This window comes from Heterodontus francisci, chromosome 13, assembly GCF_036365525.1.
Source record: "Heterodontus francisci isolate sHetFra1 chromosome 13, sHetFra1.hap1, whole genome shotgun sequence".
NCBI classification, from domain to species: Eukaryota; Metazoa; Chordata; class Chondrichthyes; order Heterodontiformes; family Heterodontidae; genus Heterodontus; species Heterodontus francisci.
The window spans coordinates 114,205,983-114,228,895 of NC_090383.1; the positions used below are offsets into that span (position 1 = coordinate 114,205,983).

Below are 22,913 nucleotides of genomic sequence, written 5' to 3' on the forward strand. Positions count from 1 at the left end.
TGAATGGATTCCATTAGTCACTGACATATTTCAACAGCAAACTTGTCAATTTCCCAATGTTAATAACTTATTTAGCCTGTGTCCTTTCCAGATGTCTAGTTAATATATATGTATGACTGGAACTGATTCAAGACAAATTGCTCCCCATGGTGAAGGGCTCAACTAACAGGAAGCGCGAGTTGAAAATGAGGAAGTGAAGAGAAAGGAGGAAAGCTAAGCAGAACCACGGTCAATGAAATGGCAAAGCTGTGGAATATGTTGACCAGGAAGGCCAAGAAACAATTCTGGAGATAGAGAGTTTACAATACAGTACAATTACAGTGAGATGAGGAGTCACTGGAGCTGATCTCTGAAAATTGCAGGGCTTAATGACCTTTTCCTGTTCCGAATATTTCTGCCCCTTAGGTGAATGAAAATGACTATGATGACTTTAACAGAAGTTTGCATAAATTCTGAAGTTGCAAAATAATTTGAATTCATTAATGATTTTAATTCATTTAGTTAAGGGCCAAACACAAACCTTTTGGACATAGCACGGCAGCAATCCTAAAACAAAGTGGCAGCCTCAAACAGAAGACACTGCAAAATGAACAGAACTTGTGTTTACATACATTGGGTGATCTCGCAAACTATGGAACTGCATCCTAAAATGTAAATAAACTATTGTGCAAATTTGCATTACCTAGAACTGCACATTTCAGATACCTCACACCTCCCTCAATAATTATAGGATTATTTTAAAAGCATCCAACATACGAACAAGGCATTGCCCACCTGTACTGAGGTTGCTGATCTCATGCACAGTGTAGTGTTCAGGCATCAGAAGGGTGAGGGAAAAATGGGGAAAAATCAGTCAGGCTTCCTTCATGAAAAGGGTTAGTTATATGGGTTTTGGTAAGAAAAAAAAAAATCAGGCTTGGCTCTGATACTCTCCATACTGACACTCACCATCCAGGCTCACAAAGAAATGGTCACTTGAGTGAGGCATTTGTGGAGCCACATACCAAACATAATGTTTGACATTTATCAGCGAAGGGAGAAGTAAATTGGAGGGTGGGGGAGAAGGGGAAAATCCAAAACACATATGCCTGCTTTCAATGTATTTCTGAAGTACAAACAAAAAAATTGCTCCTATCCTCTGGTCCCCATTGTCCCTCTTCTACCATAGGCAGCAAACCTGCCATCACAAATCCAAACAGGAGGAAAATGGAGAGAACAAGAAACAGCTAAAAGAAATAGTAAGGAAAGGCTAACATAGAAAGCTATTAAGTATAAGTAAAAAGAAAGGAACTTCACCCCCACTCTAATCTGAACCTTCCTCACTCCCTCGAAAACAGTGACTCATGTTGGTTCATGGTTCCATAACAGGAGGACTCTGGTATCTCCTCCAATTGACCATTCTTCTTTAGTGGACCTAGACATTGAACGTCAGCCATACAGCGAACCATGGAGGCCACCACAGTCCACCAGTGCTTTAATCTCATGTCAGCCTTCAGATGATTATAAACCACCCAAGACTTTAGGGAAACCTCCAGAAGCATAACATGAGAGGTGGGTGCAGAACAGACAGGATCTAGGCACTCTGGCACTGATCAGAGTTGGGGCTGAGAGGAGTTAAGCTGCTTAATCCGGGCACATAAACAGGAAGGTCGCTAACCAGAGTGCAGACAATTTGGAATTCTAATGCAGCGTTACAGTCACGATAACATTTTACTTCCCACCTGTGGAAAAAAGAAAGCGTCCTTAGACCATCCTGTGAACCACATCACATTATTCTGCAATGATGTCAAGTTTGGCACTGCTTTGAACTGCCCTTAGTTGGGATTTTATTTGGAGTGTATAAAAGATCATTTAAAAAATAAATCTATAAACTGCTCAGCTTTGTGAAGTCATGTGAACCCCCCTGGTTAAATTACAGCCTATTACTCACTCCCAACCATTCATAATTCTGTATGCATAATTTAGAATGTAATTAAATGGAACACAATGTACTGTGACTACCAGACTCAATAATAAATATTCCTTGAATTGAGTCAAGGATGAAAGAATTTCTTGGTACATTTCTGGTCACAATCAGTAACTACATTCAACTAGTTCATTGGACCATGTCACAGGACTATTCCAAAGACCTTCCAAGACCAGCAAAATCAACAAATATTTCCATAGATACTTGCAAAAAGCACCAAGAGATCATTGCTCTAGTACAAATGTTCCCTGCACAATATGATTAGTTTCGGCTAGTTTTGTAGTAAAAACAGACACTACCTGGAAGATTTTCATAGAAGTCACATTAAAATCTAAAAGATACACTGCAACAATTCCCAATGTCTTCAAATTCTTTTTTTTTCTTGAGATACAGCACTGAAACAGGCCCTTCGGCCCACCGAATCTGTGCCGACCAACAACCACCCATTTATACTAACCCGACGGTAATCCCATATTCCCTATCACCTACCTACACTAGGGGCAATTTACAACAGCCAATTTACCTATTACCTGCAAGTCTTTGGCAGTGGGAGGAAACCGGAGCACCCGGTGAAAACCCACGCGGTCACAGGGAGAACTTGCAAACTCCGCACAGGCAGTACCCAGAATCGAACCCGGGTCCCTAGAGCTGAGAGGCTGTGGTGCTAACCACTGCGCCGCCCCAACCACTGCACCGGCCCTCATTCATCTCACACTTTTCCTATTTTTGACAATGTGCCCCCCCACCTTTCCTTGAAGCACTGATTCTTGCTTGGATATGGTTCTACAGGCACCAGCCATCCCCAGCACCACGTCAAGTAAGTATTGTTCACGTGAGAGGCCGGACCGTGCATGCCAATTGGTTATTTAACCAATTGATATTTCCCCCACCTGTTACTAACTCTTTAGTCCAACACTAGCACGGAGTCACACTCTCAAACTTTTTGGCAATCTCTTGCAAATACAGGCAAGCTCCTCCAAACAATGAGCCACCATCAGGTATCCGCTGTATCAGTGCAGAAAATATGCCTCACTCGCAAACAGCTACAAAGTTAAACAAGCTAACAAATCCAGATCGATTCTGATCGGACGACTGATGGGGTGAAATCTGATGACCTCGGGGATCCCGTATTCTCTTAGTTTCCAGTCTGAAAATGTACAGCATGGGATGGCACTAATGTAATGATCCTTCAGTTTATGAATGCAAGAATGAACAGGAATCAAAATAAACACTGTATATTGAGCTAGGCTCAAAATCCATAAAATATCATTCATCACTCTGGGGATCCTGTCAAATTAAATCGCAGGAATATCACTGTCCTGTCAGACTCGTTCTGCTTCTGCTATGATTGAACCATTGTTAAATTTACTGGTCAAGGACCACGAGACTAGCGTCGGAGCCGATCCCTACATTTTTAACAATCATTTTTTTAAAAAGAGATATACATCTGTTTCCTGTGCCATCGCTCAGGATCAGTCAGAGGACTGTATTGTTAAGGACAGGAGCTTTCTACCATGTAACAACACACATTTATCCTGCAAGGTGGCAATGTGCCATCTGGCCACTCGCTAAAAGAACAAGATTGCATCCATTTTGTAGTTGGCTCCTTTGGTAGAAAATAGGTGGTTGACCCTCAACGCTGATAATAAGCCTGCATGTACATTCAGATTCTTATAACGAACTTCAGTTTGGGCCCCTCTGGCTTGAAACTTCTGCTCATTACTACGATGCCATCTCACCAATCCCTAATGCAAGCAACCTTGCCGGGTCCACATCCTAGTTGTAACAACCACACATCCCAACTGGCCTTAACCTGGTTGTCAATCCCACCCTCCATCTAGACCTGGCTCCCTCTACCCAGACCTGTCAGGCACACATTATGGTGTCTGCTCAGCCCGTAAGCATTGGTATGAAAAATTCACTAACATGCAATAGAAAATCCAAACCTACAGCAACAATATTGCATACTGTAGCATAAAGAGTGTATTCTAGATCAGTGAGGCGGGGTGGGGGGGGGGGGGGGGGAGGGTTTACGGTTGAATCATTCAATGGCCTCCTTATTTTGGCTTTTATTTTCTACATGCTTTTTCAGGCCATAAATAAAGGAATATTTATCCTCAGAAAATTTCTCAGTGCTTCTGGAAGGATCAAAAGTCACATATCTACATATAAACAGATACATACAAATGTAAGATTTACAACAGAAAACAATTAGGGCAGGAGAAACTTCTTGAGTGATTTGTGAGGTTGTGGATTTCACTTCAAGGGTTAGTGATTGAAGCAGATGTTGAGTTAACATTCAAGATTAGACTGGAGAGGTGGAAGGAGGAAAAGGGGTTGAAGGGAAATGAAAATAGGGCAGGCAAATGTGACTAGAACAATTTGCTAGTGTAGAAGGTAAATGGCAACTTGGGCTGGTTGGGCCAAATGGCCTGTTTCACATTGGGAACTTCTATGCACATCTCTTTGGCCTCCTTATCTCGAGAGACAATGGGTAAGCGCCTGGAGATGGTCAGTGGTGTGTGGAGCAGCGCCTGGAGTGGCTATAAAGGCCAATTCTAGAGTGACAGGCTCTTCCACAGGTGCTGCAGAAAAATTTGATTGTTGGGGCTGTTACACAGTTGCACCTCTGTCTTTTTTCCTGCCAACTGCTAAGTCTCTTCGACTCGCCACACTTTAGCCCCACCTTTATGGCTGTCCGCCAGCTCTGACGAACGCTGGCAACTGACTCCCACGACTTGTGATCAATGTCACAGGATTTCATGTCGCGTTTGCAGACGTCTTTAAAGCGGAGACATGGTCGGCTGATGGGTCTGATACCAGTGGCGAGCTCGCTGTACAATGTGTCTTTGGGGATCCTGCCATCTTCCATGCGGCTCACATGGCCAAGCCATCTCAAGCGCCGCTGACTCAGTAGTGTGTATAAGCTGGGGATGTTGGCCGCCTCGAGGACTGCTGTGTTGGAGATACGGTCCTGCCACCTGATGCCAAGTATTCTCCGGAGGCAGCGAAGATGGAATGAATTGAGACGTCGCTCTTGGCTGGCATACGTTGTCCAGGCCTCGCTGCCGTAGAGCAAGGTACTGAGGACACAGGCCTGATACACTCGGACTTTTGTGTTCTGTGTCAGTGCGCCATTTTCCCCACACTCTGTTGGCCAGTCTGGACATAGCAGTGGAAGCCTTTCCCATGCGCTTTCACATGGTACTATACAAACTCTCCCAGCTGCTATTCCAAAAGTAGAATGTTAAAAGGAGTTAATATGCATCAGTAGCTGCATCCTCAGCACCACCACCTCCCCCATGAAACTTCCTTCAGCTGTCCACTTGTGGGGCAAGCACTCAATGTTGACTCTGCCCATTAGTCTCTCTCTCTTCAAAGCTGCAGTGGTGCTGATGATTTTGGTTCATAAAATGGGTTTAATCATAATTTTGGAATTATGTGGTGGTAATTATTGGATCCAACCCAAATAACAAATGGCTTAACTATTTGATACAAGTGTGCACAAAGCAGCACTGTATATTTTCAGTAGGTTTAACAGATTGGCACCAATTGAAAAACAAGCACATGTATCAAATATATTTCAATACTATGTGTGCGACTTTTAGTTTACCATTTGAACCTACTTCCACCACAACCAGAACCAGACCTCCAATGAGCAATTGGCCATTGCTTTATGCATCTCAAAATGCTCTCTCCAAACAGAACCCAAAATTTCTAATTGCCCTGTTGGATATTTCTCAGTTCAAGAAGAATACAACAACAAAAATCTAACAAATACCTTTACAATTTACCAAAATAATCCACCCACAGTGCAGTTACATGAACACTGAACACACATCAAAATTATACCTTGCAAATCTCAGATCTAATCTAATCTATTCCAATCTAGCCAGTTTCAAATCCCTGATGCTGTAAACAAAGTGCTTAGCACACTGCTTCACTGTGCCATCTAAGTAAATATGATACATTTCTAACAGTTATAAATCCAACCTTTACAATGGAATGTAATAGATAACTAGTGCTGTGGTGCCTCACAGAAGAGTGTCTCACTCTTCCCCAATTTAGTCTGCCATCTTGATTTTTGTCAGTATCGAAGCCTGCAATTTTGAGAGCTTGCTTGTCGATAACATTCCACTTTTTCATTATTTCAGTCGCAATGATATCTCTCCAACCTTGACTCCAATATATTGCTTAGCAAATATATATCTCCCGACATGCCATTTCTCTCCCCCTCCCACCACTCGCCTGATATGGAATATCTCCCACATTCTTCCCTGCAGTGCTGCCTACTTGCTGAATAAATACTGCTCTATTGTTTACTCAAGTTTCATGATACTGATTTAAAAATAAATATTTCCCCACTGCCTGCTTTCCGTCCTAAAATTCAATGTTGCTACCAACTCACCCCATTTATAAATAAATATTTTTCAGGAAACACAAGAGAGTTGGACAAAGATTATGACAGACCCATTACAAAGTAATGCAATGGGAAGGTAGAGATCCAGCAAAAAAAAAAATCACAGTAGCAGGGAACAATTCATCATGGCGCAGAGACACTAATACATTGGCAACAAAATGGGGGAAATAACGTCCACAGAGATTAGAGCAGAACATAAAGTCAGTAAATAAACAGTTCTGGACAGAGGCACATGGATGACAGAAATCACCGATTCACAGGCAAATCGAGGAAAAACTTTAACAAAGAAAAATCAGACCAAGAACAACTTGCATTTATATAGTGTCACAAATGTAATAAACCTTCCCAAGGCACTTCACAGGAATGTAATCAGACGAAAACTGAATGAGCCAAAAAAGGAGACATTAAAAGAGCTTGGTCAAAGATGTAAGTTTTAAGGGGCACCTTAAAGGAGAAGAGGTGGAAACGTGTGGAGATTTTGGGACGGATATCAGCACTTCGAGCCTAATCAGCTGAAGGCACGACTGCCAATGGTGGGGTGAAGGACATGGGGATGGAAAAGAGCCAGAATTGGAGGAATGCAGATCTCTCTGAGGATCGTAGGTTACAGAAGGAGGGAAGTGGTGAGGCCGTGGAGGGATGTGAATGCAAGAAGAAATTTTAAATTGAAGCATTTGGGGACCAGGAGCTCTTGTGGGTCAGCGAGCACTGGGGCGATGGGTGAATAGGGCTTGGTGCAATAAGAATACAGGGTATGGGGTGGACAGAATTTTGGACAGGCTCATGTTGATGGATGGTGGAAGATGGGAGGCCAGCTCAAGACTGTGGTCACAGATGGAGGATGAAATCTGTGGTTAGCGATCAGACAGGAGCTTGTGGTAGGGTCAAAGTCAGTGGCTGCAGTCTTCCCAGTCTTTAATTGGAGAAAACAGTTCATCCAGGATTGGATGTCAGGCAGAATGAGACAGGATGATTTCTTGGAAATGAGATCAGCACGCACACAGATCAATCAGCTAGAGACACAGACAAATCAGGCAGATAATAAACATCATAGCACAAATATATCTATTTTCTCTCTCAACGATATGTTATGCCAGATCAATAAGCAAATCAGAGCATATAATAAAAGCAAAATACTGCGGATGCTGGAAATCTGAAATAAAAACAAGAAATGCTGGAACCACTCAGCAGGTCTGGCAGCATCTGTGAAAAGTGAAGCAGAGTTAACGTTCCGGGTCAGTGACCCTTCTTCGGAACAAATCAGGGTGACTGATTAAGATACAAAGATCAAGCAGCGAGAGCACTCACCATGAGTTCTACCAGTTATATACAAAGCAGTCCAATTATTATAAAAATAAACAGACCCACTTCTCAAATTGCATATAAATCTGACCCATTTCTACCATTTTAAGTAAATCTGGTCCATTTACAACTGCGTATCAGACTCCGACTATTTTTATTTGTAGGTTTTTTTTAATTAGGAAAGGGCTTTGATAGGGTAGACATACAGATGATGTTTCCACTTGTGGAAAAGTCCAAAACTACAGGGCATTACAGTCACTAATAAATCCAACAAGGAATTCAGGAAAAACTTATTCAGAGAGTGGTGAAAATGTAGAACTCCATCAGATGAAGTAGATGATTCAATTAAAGATGAATTAAGGGGAAACTAGGTAAGTACATGAGGGAGAAAGGAAAAGGACATTTTGATAGAGTTAGACAGTCTGTGGGGAGGCTCATGTGGAGCATAAAGACCAGCATAAACCTATAACATTATATACAGCTCCAATTATAACTGCATATAACTGCGACCCAAAACACTTTAGAACAAACCATTTACAGCATTATTGTATATATTTTACTCAACCCCATCCATTTAGAACACTAAAAAGCTGTGACCCTTTGCTCACATACACAGCCCTGCCCATTCAAAACAATATTGTGTGCAACTCATTTAAAACACTGATAATGGCTCCAAACCTGCTGTATACAACACTTATTCTCAATGTAAACTGACCTGCACAACATACATACATAGAGCTGTAGCTCACCATATATTTCTCCCTCTCCCCATGAATAATGTTCTGACTCCCTCCCCAAACTTTGTATAGTGCTCAATCCCTCCTCACTATATACAGTTCTTAATACATCCGTACTGCCTAGCTGAATCCCTATATGCACAGCGATGACTCTCCCCTACGCTGCGTATATGGGGTCAGGCCTTCTGCCCCCTCCTCAATACTGTATATACAGGTTTGCGCACCCCCCAGCCCAAACACTGTATATACAAGGTCAGGCCACCACCTTCCACCACCACCCTCCCCCAATACTGCGTACACAGGGTCAGGTCTCCAGCTCCCCACACCACACCAGACCACCCCCCCCCCCAAATACTGTATATATAAGGTCAGGCCAACACCACCCACACCCAATACTGTGTGAACGGGGTCCAGCCCATCCCCACCCCCCATACTGCATATACAGGTCAGGCCTCCCAACACTGCATATACGGGGTCGGGCCTCCCTCCGCCCACACCATACTGCATATACGGGGTCGGGCCTCCCTCCGCCCACACCATACTGCGTATACGATCAGCCCCCCCCCTCCTACCGCGTACGCGGGGTCAGCCCCCCCTCCTACCGCGTACGCGGGGTCAGCCCCCCCCCTCCTACCGCGTACGCGGGGTCAGCCCCCCCCCCTCCTACCGCGTACGCGGGGTCAGCCCCCCCCTCCTACCGCGTACGCGGGGTCAGCCCCCCCCTCCTACCGCGTACGCGGGGTCAGCCCCCCCCCTCCTACCGCGTACGCGGGGTCAGCCCCCCCCCCCTCCTACCGCGTACGCGGGGTCAGCCCCCCCCCTCCTACCGCGTACGCGGGGTCAGCCCCCCCCTCCTACCGCGTACGCGGGGTCAGCCCCCCCCCTCCTACCGCGTACGCGGGGTCAGCCCCCCCCCTCCTACCGCGTACGCGGGGTCAGCCCCCCCCCCTCCTACCGCGTACGCGGGGTCAGCCCCCCCCCCTCCTACCGCGTACGCGGGGTCAGCCCCCCCCCCTCCTACCGCGTACGCGGGGTCAGCCCCCCCCCCTCCTACCGCGTACGCGGGGTCAGCCCCCCCCCTCCTACCGCGTACGCGGGGTCAGCCCCCCCCCCCTCCTACCGCGTACGCGGGGTCAGCCCCCCCCCCTCCTACCGCGTACGCGGGGTCAGCCCCCCCCCCCTCCTACCGCGTACGCGGGGTCAGCCCCCCCCCCTCCTACCGCGTACGCGGGGTCAGCCCCCCCCCTCCTACCGCGTACGCGGGGTCAGCCCCCCCCCTCCTACCGCGTACGCGGGGTCAGCCCCCCCCCTCCTACCGCGTACGCGGGGTCAGCCCCCCCTCCTACCGCGTACGCGGGGTCAGCCCCCCCCTCCTACCGCGTACGCGGGGTCAGCCCCCCCCCTCCTACCGCGTACGCGGGGTCAGCCCCCCCCCTCCTACCGCGTACGCGGGGTCAGCCCCCCCCCTCCTACCGCGTACGCGGGGTCAGCCCCCCCTCCTACCGCGTACGCGGGGTCAGCCCCCCCCCTACCGCGTACGCGGGGTCAGCCCCCCCCCTCCTACCGCGTACGCGGGGTCAGCCCCCCCCCTCCTACCGCGTACGCGGGGTCAGCCCCCCCCCTCCTACCGCGTACGCGGGGTCAGCCCCCCCCTCCTACCGCGTACGCGGGGTCAGCCCCCCCCCCCCTCATACTGCGTACAGGGAGTCAGCCCCCCCCCCCCAATCCAATACGGTGTACACGGGGTCAGCTCTCTTCCCCACCCCCCCCATACAGTGTACACAGGGTCAGGCCCCCCACCTCACTCTGTATGTATGTGTGTGGAGCCCCTTCGCCCTCCCCCTCAGTTACTCACTGTTGCTGGATTTCAGGTCCCGGTGGATGATCGGCACGATGGCCTCGGCGTGCAGGTAACACATTCCGCGGGCGATCTGCACGGCCCAGTTGACGAGAGTGCGGGGCGGGATGCGGCGGCCGGCCAGGGCCCGGTTCAGGGGCCCGCCCTGAGCGTACTCCATGACCAGGCAGAGGTTAGGCTCCTGCAGGCAGACGCCGCGCAGGGCGATGATGTTGCGGTGCCGCAGCATGGCGAAGAGCCGGGCCTCCCGGCGGGCGCTCTCGGCCGTGGCGCCCACCTCCTCATCGGGGTCGCGGCGGGCCGCCTTGACGGCCACCGGCTGGCCCTTCCAGGTGCCGCGGTAGACCTTGCCGAAGCCGCCGACCCCGATGATCTCCTGCAGGGTCAGCTGGTTGAACTCGATCTCGGTGGCGGCGGCCTGGGCCCCGGCCGGGCCTGAAAGCTCACCGGCCTTGGGCCTGGGCCGGGCAGGGTTGCGGGTCACGTAGTTGGCCGGGAAGATGCCGACCCGCTCGCCGATCTTGCCCGTCCACCAGCCCTCGTCGCCCGACACCTTGGCGTCCGTCGACAGCACCTCCAACACGTCGCCCTGCCGCAGGCTCAGCTCGTCCTCGGCGCTCGCTTCGTAATCGAACACCGCCGTCCAGAAGGGCCCGGGGCCGGAGCCCATACAGGCCGAGCGACACCGGCCACCTCCCACACCCGGGCTGAACAAGGCCTCGAAGGGATCCATAGCCTCCGCGGCCTCCACTCGCACTCAAGGGCCGAGTCGCAGCAACGCAGCAGCGGCGGCCGCCTCCAGCCCCGCCGCGGCCGCCGGAACCAGCGGCCGCTCCGGCTCCATGGACACGGCGCCGCTCCCCACCCCCAGCCCCGGGTAATTGAGCCGCTCTGTCACGCTCTCTCTCCGCCGATGCTGCCGCCCCCGGGCCCGGGGCTCTGCCTCAGGCCGCCGCTGCCTCCGCGCTCCGCGGGGTCACTGTCGGTCACTACGCCGCCGCCAATCACAAGCGGCCCTCCAACCCCGGCGCCGCCTATTGGTCCGCGGCCGCGACTGGACTGAGGGGGTGGAGTTGGGGGCGGGGCTGGGAGTTGGAGGAGGGTTGGGAGGGGGCGGGGCAAGAAGTTGGGGGAGGAGCTACGGGGAGGGCAAGATAGGAGGGGAGGAGCTAGCGGTGGGGCTGGAAGTTGGGGAGGAGCTAAGGGGAGGGGCTGGGAGTTGGGGCGGGGCTAGTGGACACGCTGGAAGTGGGGTGAGAAGCTCGGTGGAAGAGGGGCTTGGAGTTGGGGAGGAGTTAAGGGGAGGGGCTGGGAGTTCAGGTGCGAGAGGAGGGGGAGGGCTAGTGGAGGGACTGAAAGTGGGAGAGAGGCTGGGGAGGGACAGAGTGGTATGAGGTGCTAGGTAGGTGGGGGGGTGGGTGGGCTGGGAGTGGAGGCGGGATTAGGGAGGGGCTAGGAGTTGGGGGGGCTGGAAGTGGAGGAGGGGCTGGGAGTGGAGGAGGGATTAGGGCGGGGCTGTGAGTAGAGGCAGGATTAGGGAGTGGCTGGGAGTAGAAACGGGATTAGGGAGGGGCTGCGTGGAGGAGGGATTAGGAAGGGGCCAGGAGTGGAGGAGGGACTGGGAGTTGGGGAGGAGGGACTGGAAGTGTGGAGGAACTGGGTGAGAGGCTGGGAGTGGGGAATGGGATGAGGGGCTAGGAGTCTAGTTTAGTTTTAGTTTAGTTTAGAGATACAGCACTGAAACAGGCCCTTCGGCCCACCGAGTCTGTGCCGACCATCAACCACCCATTTATACTAATCCTACACTAATCCCATATTCCTACCACATCCCCACCTGTCCCTATATTTCCCTACCACCTACCTATCCTAGGGGCAATTTATAATGGCCAATTTACCTATCAACCTGCAAGTCTTTTGGCTTGTGGGAGGAAACCGGAGCACCCGGAGAAAACCCACGCAGACACAGGGAGAACTTGCAAACTCCACACAGGCAGTACCCAGAATTGAACCCGGGTCGCTGGAGCTGTGAGGCTGCGGTGCTAACCACTGCGCCACTGTGCCGCCCTATCCATCATGGATGGATCAGAAGTGGGGCGGGACTGGGGGAGAGGCTGGGAGGCTCGGAGTAGGGGAGGGCTGGGGAAGGGGCTGGGAGTGGGGAGGGGCTGGGAGTGGGGTCCTCCCTCCCAGTGTAATGATTAACAGGTCAGATTCCAGAAAGACCTATATAGCACCTCCACAACTATCAGATGTCCCAAAGCACTTTGCAGCCAATGAAGGACTTTTTGAACTGTAGCCACTGTTGTGATGTAGGAAACGCAGCAGCCTATTTGTGCACAGCAAGATAATGGCTAAATAGTCTGTTTTAGATTGGGGGATAAATATTGTCCAGAATATTGAGGAGAACACACCTGCGCTTCTTTGAAATAGTACCATGGGATCTTTTGTGTCCACCCAAGTGGGCAGACAGGGCCTCAGTTTAACGTCTCATCTGAAAGACGGCACCTCCACCAGTGCAGCACTCCTTCGGTACTGCGCTGCACTGTCATCCTTGATCTTTGTACATAATTCCTGGAGTGGGACTTGAACCCACAGTGTACAACCTCCAGCGTAATCATTGACAGGTCAGTGTAAATTGTATCTCTTCTTACAGCTGTAAGGGTGAGTAAGAGACTCTATAGAAATAATGAAAGGCTGTTTCTCTTTTTTGTCACATATCAACCTCACAGATTAGTCCTGGATCGATAGGCTGGTAGAAGCCCTTCTGTTGCATGCCTATGAGTTTTGAAGCATGAAAGACAATTGTATGGGCATGTTTTATAGCCCAGGGTTGGGATTTTGTTTTCATTGAAGACACAGAGTTCCCTTTACTGCATCTCAGTGCAGTCACCAGGACTTCCCGTACCGGTGAGTTAACAATTGGAACTGATAACTTTGAGACCTTGAGCCATGGGAAGCCATATCATTCTATTTGGGGGGGCACAAAAAATTCTCCCACTGGTTAGCCCATTATTCAAGTTGTTAGATAGAGTGTGCTAGATTCTCACTGAGTCTGCCAACAACTCATCTGTGAAAAGGAATATCTCAATACTTTCAGAAATGAGTGGAAGAAGTTCATCTTTTACCATGCCATCCAATGCTTCATTGATGAATACATCAAATAAGGTGGGTAAGTGTGAACAACTTTCTTCTCTTTTTTGTCCACAGATGGTTTTCAGTGAGTCTCTTAACTCGCCCCAATCTTGGAGATCAAGGACACAGTGCGGATAAAATCCTAGATTGAAGGCAGAGTTTGGAGAAGCTGGGGGTTACTCTCCTTAGAGCACAGAAGGTGAAGAGAAGACTCAATAGAGGTTTAAGATCATGAATGGTTTCAATAGAGTGAATAAAGAGAAACTGTTTCCAGTGACAGATGGGCCAGTAACTGGAGGACACAGATTTAAGGTGATTAGCAAAAGAGGCAACAGGTGAAAACATTATCTAACACAGCGAGTTGTTGCGATCTGGAATCCACTGCTTGAAAGGGTGATGCAAGCAGATTCAATAATAATAATAATAATAAGAGAATTGGATAAATACTTAAAGAGAAAACAACTGCAAGGCTGTGGAGAAAGAGCAGGAGGAGTGGGACCAATTGGAAAGCTCAACCCAGGAATTGGCAGAGACACAATGGGCTGAATGGCCGCCTGTACTGTATTCTATGATTCAGTCATATAATCAACAAATAAAAAAAAAATCATTTACTTTTTTTCCCCCCATAGTGTGGCCCAAACACACGTTTGCCTCATCTGGAGAAGGTACATGATTCCATCTTGACTAAAACATCTTTATTAACTACCCAAGAAAAAGCAATAAAAATAGAAAATGGGAAATAAAGGAACTCAGATCCTGCACAATACTTTTGTTTCTGTTTTTTTTCTCGATTCCATTTATAGATGCCAATGTATGGAGGGTAATTTTAAGCTAAATCACCCGGTGGGAAAGGAATGTGTTACAGGCTGCCACCTGTTTTATACATGACACAATTTTGTTCTCCATTCACTCCAGTTCCCAGCGAGCGGGGTTTTTTTAATTCATTCATGGTTGTGGGCATCACTGGCAAGACCAGCATTTATTGCTCATCCCTAATTGCCCTTGAGAAGGTGGTGGTGAGCTGCCTTCTTGACCCGCTGTAATCCACCCACAGTGCTGTTAGGAAGGGAGTTTCAGGATTTTGACCCAGCGACGATGAAGCATGGTATGCGACCTGGAGGGGAACTTGCAGGTGGTGGTGTTCCCATACCCCTGCTGCCCTTGTTCCTCTAGGAGGTAGACGTCACAGGTTTGGAAGGTGCTGTCAAAGAAGTCTTGGCAAGTTGCTGCAGTGTATCTTGTAGATGGTGTTAAAGGCCTGCTACCCAACCTGGACCCAACGATGTGTCGGATTCGGGTTGGGTGGGGCCCTTCTTCCGGGTCCGGCTTTCGGGCTCGGGTCGGGTCGGGCCGGACACACAGGCTAAATGCTCTGCCGGTAACTATTAAAAATAAAAAACTTACCTGAGCTGGGAGTCTGGGACAAAACGGAGTCTGCACAGTGAGAGAGTGATGTCACTATGACGACATCACGCATGCGCTCCAGCTTTGTGGAGCTTCCCAGTCGGAAGGTAAGTACAGGGATGGTCGGGCCTTGTGGGGTCGGTCTCAGGTTGGGTTGGGCTCAGGGCTAAATTGGAGGGACTCAGGCTCGGGCCCACTGTGGATCGGTCGGGTTCGGGTCCGGGTCCGGGTCAGGGTCAGGTTCTTTTTCCCAACCTAAGCAGGCCTTTAGATGGTGTGCACTGAAGCCATGGCGCACCAGTGGAGGAGGGAGGGAATACTTAAGGTGGTGGATGGGAAGCCAATCAAGCGGGATGCTTTGTCCCAGATGGTGTTGAGCTTCTTGAGTATTGTTGCACCTCCACTCACCCAGGTAAGTGGAGAATATTCCATCACACTGCTGACTTGTGCCTTATAGATGGTGGACAGGCTTTGGAGAGTTGTGAGATGAGTTACTTGCTGCAGAATACTCATCCCATGAGCTATTCTTATAGTCACTGTATTTATGTGGCTGGTCCAGTTCAGTTTCTGTACAATGGTGACCCCCAGGATGTTGGTGGGGAATTCAGCGATGGTAATGCCATTGAACATCAAGGGGAGGTAGTTAGACTCTCTTTTGTTGGAGATGGTCATTGCCTGGCACTTGTGTGTCACAAATGCTACTTGCCACTTATCAGCCCAAGCCTGAATGTTGTCCAGGTCTCGCTGAATGCCAGCACAGACTGCTTCAGTATCTGAGGAGTTGTGAATGGTGTTGTACACTGCGTAATAATCAGTGAACATCCGCACTTCTAACCTTATGATGGAGGGAAGGTCATTGATTAAGCAACTGAAGATGTTTGGGCCTCGGACTCTACTCTGAGGAACTCCTGGTGCAATGTTCTGGGGCTGAGATGATTGGCCTCCAACAACCACAACCTTTGGGATAGGAATGACTCCAGTCAGTGGAGATTCCCATTGGCTTCAATTTCACCAGGACTCATTGATGCCACCCTCGATCAAATGCTGCCTTGATGTCAAGGGCAATCACTCTCACCTCACCTCAGGAATTCAGCTCTTTTGTCCTTGTTTGGACCAAGGCTGTAATGAGGTCTGTAGCTGAGTAGCCCTGGCAGAACCCAAACTGAGTATTGGTGAGCAGGTTATTGATTAGGTTAAAATTGCCCTGTTGGTGTCAGCTCTGTTATTGGAGAGGAAAACCTTTTACTATAATAATGTATATTTATTTTCTTTGCACTTATTATAAGCAACATCACTCAGGCGGGAATGGGGTGTTGGTGCTTTCTCATATTACTGTTTCCAGCCTAAAGACCAACCAAACTGTCAGTATACTGTTAAGCCTGGCTGAGAGTTCCCAGCCTGAATGCTTCTGCCTTGTCCCATTGCCACAATGATGTGCTGCCATCTAATGGATGATTGGGTCCCTATCATGGAGTCCATTTCTGCATAACCCATATCAGTTGCCATCCCATTAAGCACAACTGCACTGGTATCATAATTAGATCTGGCCAAACAGAACTGTTGTTAATAATGGTTTGAGGCCTAAGAAAACACCAATATAGTTCAATGTTAAACAAAAACAAGAAATGCTGGAATCACTCAGCAGGTCTGGCAGCATCTGTGGAAAGAGAAGCAGAGTTAACGTTTCGGGTCAATGTTAAGTTTGATACACAGCTCCGCCATGACACAGTATTGCAAAGATGATTCCAGACGATTCTCATCAGTCATCATAGCACTTGTGGGTTAGTGTTGTGCTTCAGGTCATCCGAAATTGTGTGCTTTACTTTGGACTCAAGATCAGAGTTCATTTCTCAGGATTATATAATAAATGGTACAATAAATATTGGGAAGACTGAAGCCATTGTCTTTGGTCCCTACCACAAACTTTGCTCCCTCGCCATCAACTCCATCCCTCTTCCTGGCAACTGTCTGAAGCTGAACCAGACTGTTTATAACCCCATATCTGACCACAAGACCACATATGATGACACACCTAAGACTGCCTATTTCCACCATAGTAACATCACCTGCCCCTGCCTCAGCTCTTCCACTGCTGAAACCCTCATCCATGCCTTCATTGCCTCCAGACTTGACTATTCCAACATATTCCTGATTGACCGCCCACATTCTACCCTCTGTAAACTTGAGGTCATCCAAAACTCTGCTGCAAGCCTCCTAAATTGACCAAATTCCACTTAGCCACCACCTCTGTGCTCACTGACCTACACTGGCTCCCAGTCAAGCAACCCTTGATTTTAAAATTCTCATTCTTGTTTTCAAATCCCTCCATGACACCACCCCTCCCTATCTCCTCCAGCTCTTCAAACCTCTGAGATATCTGCACTTCTATAATTCTGGCCTCTTCAGCAGCCCATTTTAATCATTCCACCATTGGTGCCTGTGCCTTTAACTGCCTAGGCCCTCAGTTGTCCCAAGCTCTGGAATTCCCTCCCTAAACCTCTCTACCTTGCTTTCCTCCTTTAAAACCTTCCTTAAAACTAAACTTTTTGACCAAGCTTTTGGTCATCTGCACTAATATCTCCTTTTGTGACTCGGTGTCATATCTTGTTTATAATGCCCGTGAAGCACCCGAGGTCATTTTATTAAAGGTGTTATATAAATACAAGTGGAGAAAGTGGTGGGAAGACTGTACTGATGGGCCAAATGACCAATTCTGATTATTATAATAAAATAATTTCTGCTGGAACTTCAATATTTCCAGTCTATGAAAATTCTCTTGAAGGTAAAGGATCAACATTAGCATCAGTTGTGTGAAACAAAAAAGGTTTTATTAGATTATTTGGTCCCATAGGTCATGTGGGAAAAAATTGAAAATAGCTGTCCCTTTTCCTCACTTCAATAAATTATTCACTCAGACACTTGTGTCCCTCACAATTTCAACTGAAGTTTCATTCCAGTGATAGAGTGAAAGTGGGAAGTTATCACATGGTTACATTAACTGTAATGTTAAAACATGTTAACTGCCCCATTCATAGTTTGGTGTACTGGCACTCCCATATGCAGTATGTCTGTGCATGGGTGATTAATACACAGCCTTACAAGTCACTTTGCAGAATAGCTTTTCCTTTCCAAACAGTGAAAACTTGATTCAAGTTTATTTACAGTAAAACATTGTACACATTGATACAACATCCCTTAAGAATGTCACGTTGGTAAAAATAGGATTTCAAAATAATTACACTGTCAAGTATTGATAATTGAGACGACTCGGCCCATCTAGCTTTCCTGGTGTCAACCAGATGCCAAAAGTAACACCTTTGATAATAATGGATACCCAGAGGGGAGTTAGAGAGCAAAGTGAGGGAATGATGAAGTAAATGAAAAATAAATCTGAAATCTAATACCACAATTATTTATTAAAGCAGCTAATGGATTCCTGATTAGAATGTTGCTTTCCCAAGAGTTAAAATAGTGCTGAAACTACTTCAGATTTTAAATGCTAAAATTATGCTGCTTCTCATTTGTCATTCTATTACACTGGAAACCTTGCATGTCAATACACTATTGTTCCTTTTTCAACAAAACTCAGTAGTGAAAGATCATCAGCCTGAAATATTAACACTCTTTCTCTCCACAGATGCTGCCTGACCTCCTGAGTGTTTTCCAGGGTGAACCAAATTCAAATTGATGATGTTAGTTACATAGCAAACAGAATGAGTGACCTATATCATCATCAGATAGCAGCAAGTGTTATAAATAACTACAGAGCCAAGACTACAAAACTGCAATGTTTGGGTGGAATGCCACCAGGGTTGGTGAATTGGAAGAGGTCTCATATTTACTCCACCAGCAGTACTGGTATGAAGCAGCATTTGTACAGGGTCTTTCCACAATGTACATGGGTCAGACATTCAGATTTGTAGCGGTGAACTGTAAATTAAAAGCACACATAAAATGCTCAATAATCCCTGCTTCTCTGGACTCTTGTCAAAATTGAAGTCCCTTATCCCTGGTACTATTCCTGTAAATCTCCTCCACATTTCTCCAAGGCCTTGACATTGTTCCTAAAGTGAGGTGCCCAGAATTGAACACAATACTCCAGCTGGGACCTAACTAGTGATTGGTAATGGTATTAGTCACTCTTTGCATGAAGAAGTGGCTTCTGGCTTTACCAGTTTTTACTCATGTCTGCTTGTCGGGCAATTATTTTTTAATTTAAAGTAGTTCTCTAGATTAATGTTTTCTATCTCCCCCATGTTATAAGCCATTATAAAGGTTCCTTCTTGCTCATCATCTTTCAAGGTGAGCTTTTACTCTTGCATTTCCTACCAACTTTTGTTTTCTGATAGTAGAGTTACAAATTTACACTTTCATTAAAAAAAGAAAATACACTTGAAACAAAATATAAAAATCCTCAGACAACAATAAGCTATTAAAAATGTAGAAATGATCCAAGCAAGCCTGCTAATTACACTTGTGTACGGCCTCAAAGCCTACTGGACTTGTGGTCGCAATGCGCTCTAACAAATAGTCAGTGGATTCTAAAAAGCAGTCCACTGTGTGAAGCACTTTGAGAGCATGATGAGGAGCTATGGAAATGACATTGCTAAGTCAGATGTCAATCAATGCCTATGTTTGCTATTGGACAACAATGTGGGGCGCAGTAAAAAAAAACGGTCCTTCGTCAGATGATTTCTGGTCATCATTTTATAAAATATACATTGCAAATAGGGTAACCTAAAAAAATCAACTGGAAGCCATTTTCAGCAAGCTTGCAATGAAGGTGTCATGAGCCTGTACTTATGGGATTTGTTGCACATCAAGGACTTGAAGATCCGTGACATAGAAAGACTTGCATTTATACAGCTCCTTTCACAACCACAGGACGTCCCAAACAGTTTGCAACCAATAAAGTACTTTTGAAGTGTCGTCACTGTCAGATATGTGGCAGCCAATTTGCAAGCTACCACAACAGTAAAGTGATAATGAGCAAATAATGTGTTTTACTGGTATTAACTGGGGGATAAATATTGGCCACATCACCAGGGAGAACTCCCTTGTTCTTTTTCTACATAGTGCCCTGTGATCTTTTACATCCACCCAGGAGGTTGACAGGGGCATTTGTTTAATGTTTCTTCAAAAAGACGGGACCTCTGACAGTGCAGCACTCCCTCGGTACTGCAATGGAGTGTCAGCCTATATTTTTGTGCTCAAGACTCTGGAGTGAGAATAGAACCCACAACCGTCTGACTCAGAGACAAGAGTGCTATCAAGCTGACATCAGCATCAGGTCATCAGCTGATTAAATCCCCCCCACATACATGTAAAACAAAATTCTATCTGTATATCAGGGAGTGAGTTCAATGCTATTATCTAGTCTTGAGGATAAGATGAAAGTTTTAAATGTTTCAAGATTCATACTTGCAGTTATGTCATCATCTGCTCATACCTGCCCTTGAACAGAAGATTAAGGGCTGATCTAATTGAGAGTAGTTAAGATAATGAAAGGATTTGATAGGGTAGAAAGAGAGAGAGAGACACACACACACAAACTACTTCCTCTGACTGGGGAGTCCAGAACAATGGTGCCATAACCTTAAAATTTGAGCTAGGCTGTTCAGAGGTGATGTCAGAAAGTACTTCTTTACACAAAGGGTAGTGGAAATCTGGAACTGTCTCCAGAAGCTGTTGAGGATAGAGAGTCAATTGAAAATTGCAAAACTGAAATCAAAAGATTGTTAGCTAAGGTTATTAAGTGTTATAGAACCAAGACGGAGTTAAGGCACAGAAATGGTAGTAAAGGCTCAAGGGGCTAAATGGCCTACTCCTGTTCCTACAACACTGCACAGTTCCCTCTAATGACTTGCTACATCGCGCTCCAGTCAGCGAGTCCAAAATACAAAAGCCACTGAAATAGGTCACTGAAAGGTCAGAACCTCAGTCACAGCTTCTGCAGAAATTTGAGGACTAAGTCTCGGAGTTTGGTGCGAAGTGGCTCATTGTTATCGCAAATAATATGCGTCGAATCTTCTTCAATTTGAACCAGAGTGTCTTCAGACTGAAGGTGGACGATGTGTCCCTCCGGCGTGTCCTCAACCTTGACATCTGTGATGCCATGCTGTGGAGAAATGAGGGGACAATTTACTGAGAGCAGAGAAGAGTGCATCCAGCTACTCCACTGGTGAAAGCTGTACCCTCATCCAAACGCTATTTAAAAAAGAAAAACACAAGTGGTTGTGTGGTACACTGTGTTGGGATATCAGTGTATTGTGCCACAGGAATGGGGAAATAGGGACTGAATTCCCCTCATATCACTAAGCTCCCTCCCTCAGGATCAAACTACTTCCTGACGCTCACAAATTGTTAACATTGGTCACAGGCAGGGCCAGAGCACTGACGTGAAAAAGAATTCCTTCCAAAAAACTGCATTCACTACGGACAAAAGCAAAATACTGCAGATGCTTGAAATCTGAAATAAAAACAGAATACTGGAAATATTCAGCAGCCCTGGCAGCATTCGCCAAGGGTGTTTACCAGGTTCTATTATCAGCCATTGGAACATAGTGAGCAAGATAGAAAAGGGGCTCCTTCAGTTAATCTGCTCAGTCTCTGGAGAATGACAGGGGACTGCCAATCTTCACCAACTCACCCTCTCCAACACAAACCATGACCCTGCCCTGGTGAATCCACATGGAGGCAGAAAGCTGGAAACTATAGGCCAGTTAACCTAAAATCTGTCATAGGGAAAAAGCTAGAATCCATTATGAAGGAGGTAATAGCAGGACATCTAGAAAATCATAATACAATCAGGCAGAGACCACATGGTTTTGTGAAAGGGAAATCATGTTTGACTAATTTAAGTTCTTTGAGGAAATGACAAGCAAGGTGGATAAAGGGGAACCTGTAGATGTGGTGTACTTGGATTTCCAAAAGGGAATCAATAAGGTGCCATATCAAAGGTCAGTACACAAAATAAGAGCTCATGGTGTAGGGGGTAACATATTAGCATGGATAGAGGATTGGTTAGATAACAGGAAGCAGAGAGTAAGGATAAATGGGTCATTTCTGGGTTGGCAAGCTGTAACTGGTGGAGTGCCACAGGGCCTCAACTGTGTATATCAATGAGTTGGATGAAAAGTATGGTAGCTAAATTTGCTGATGACACAAAGATAAGTAGGAAAGTAAGCTGTCAAGAGGACAAAATCTACAAAGGGATTTAGATAGGTTAAGTGAGTGGCAAAAATCTGGCAGATAAGAGTATAATGTGGGAATATGTGAACTTGTCCACTTTGGCAGGAAGAATAGAAAAGCAGTATATTATTTGAATGGAGAGAGACTGCAAAACTCTACAGTACAGAGAGATCTGGCACATGAATCACAAAAAATTATTATGCAGATACAGCAAATGATTAGGAAGGCAAATGGAATGTAGGTGTTTATTGCAAGGGGAATAGAGTATAAAAGTAGGGAAGTGTTGCTACAGATGTGCAGGCCTTAGTTAGACCACATCTGGAATATTGTGTACAGTTTTGGTCTCCTTACTTAAGGAAGGATATAATTGCATTAGAAGCAATTCAGAGAAGGTTCACTCGACTGATTCCTGGGATGAAGGGGTTATCTTATGAGGAAAGGTTGAGCAGGTTGAGCCTTTACCCATTGGAGTTTAAGAAGAAAGACAGGTGATGTAACTGAAACATACAAGGTCCACTTTGGTAGGAAATGCAGAGTATTTCTTAAGTGGTGAGAGATTGGGAAGTGTTGATGTCCAAAGGGACCTGGGTGTCCTTGTTCATAAGTCATTGAAAGCTAACATGTAGATTCAGCAAGCAGTTAGAAAAGCAAATGGTATGCTGGCCTTTATTGTAAGAGGATTTGAGTACAGGAGTAAGGAAGTCTTGCTGCATATGTATAGAGCCTTGGTGAGACTGCACCCGGAGTATTGTATACAGTTTTGGTCTGCTTACCTAAGGAAGGATATACTTGCCATAGAGGGAATGCAATGAAGGTTCACCAGACTAATCCCTGGGATGGCGGGATTGTCCTATGAGGAGAGATTGAGTAGACTGGGCCAATATTCTCCAGAGCTTAGATGAA

General features: G+C 46.8%; 2 protein-coding genes and 1 long non-coding RNA gene across 5 annotated transcripts in view; 1 reads left to right on the plus strand and 2 right to left on the minus strand.

Moving 5' to 3' along the window:
* Positions 1-11,267, minus strand: part of map3k21 (mitogen-activated protein kinase kinase kinase 21) — a 90,840-nt gene extending 79,573 nt beyond the window's left edge. For 2 of the 3 annotated variants that reach the window (XM_068045484.1, XM_068045482.1), the window contains exon 1: positions 10,281-11,267. In XM_068045484.1, the coding sequence (XP_067901585.1) occupies positions 10,281-11,016 (736 nt within the window). In that variant the 5' untranslated portion in view covers positions 11,017-11,267. The remainder of the gene's footprint in view (positions 1-10,280) is intronic. The other variant, XM_068045483.1, reaches the window with a different exon arrangement.
* LOC137376609 (uncharacterized) lies at positions 10,211-18,913 on the plus strand. The gene is made up of 3 exons (XR_010976288.1): positions 10,211-10,335; positions 13,491-13,727; positions 18,457-18,913. It is a non-coding gene; the product is annotated as an uncharacterized lncRNA (long non-coding RNA).
* ints9 (integrator complex subunit 9) overlaps positions 17,626-22,913 on the minus strand; it is a 37,176-nt gene continuing 31,888 nt past the window's right edge. Inside the window, exon 17 of the mRNA XM_068045485.1 lies at positions 17,626-20,937. Coding sequence (XP_067901586.1) covers positions 20,761-20,937 — 177 coding nt within the window. The 3' untranslated portion in view covers positions 17,626-20,760. The remainder of the gene's footprint in view (positions 20,938-22,913) is intronic.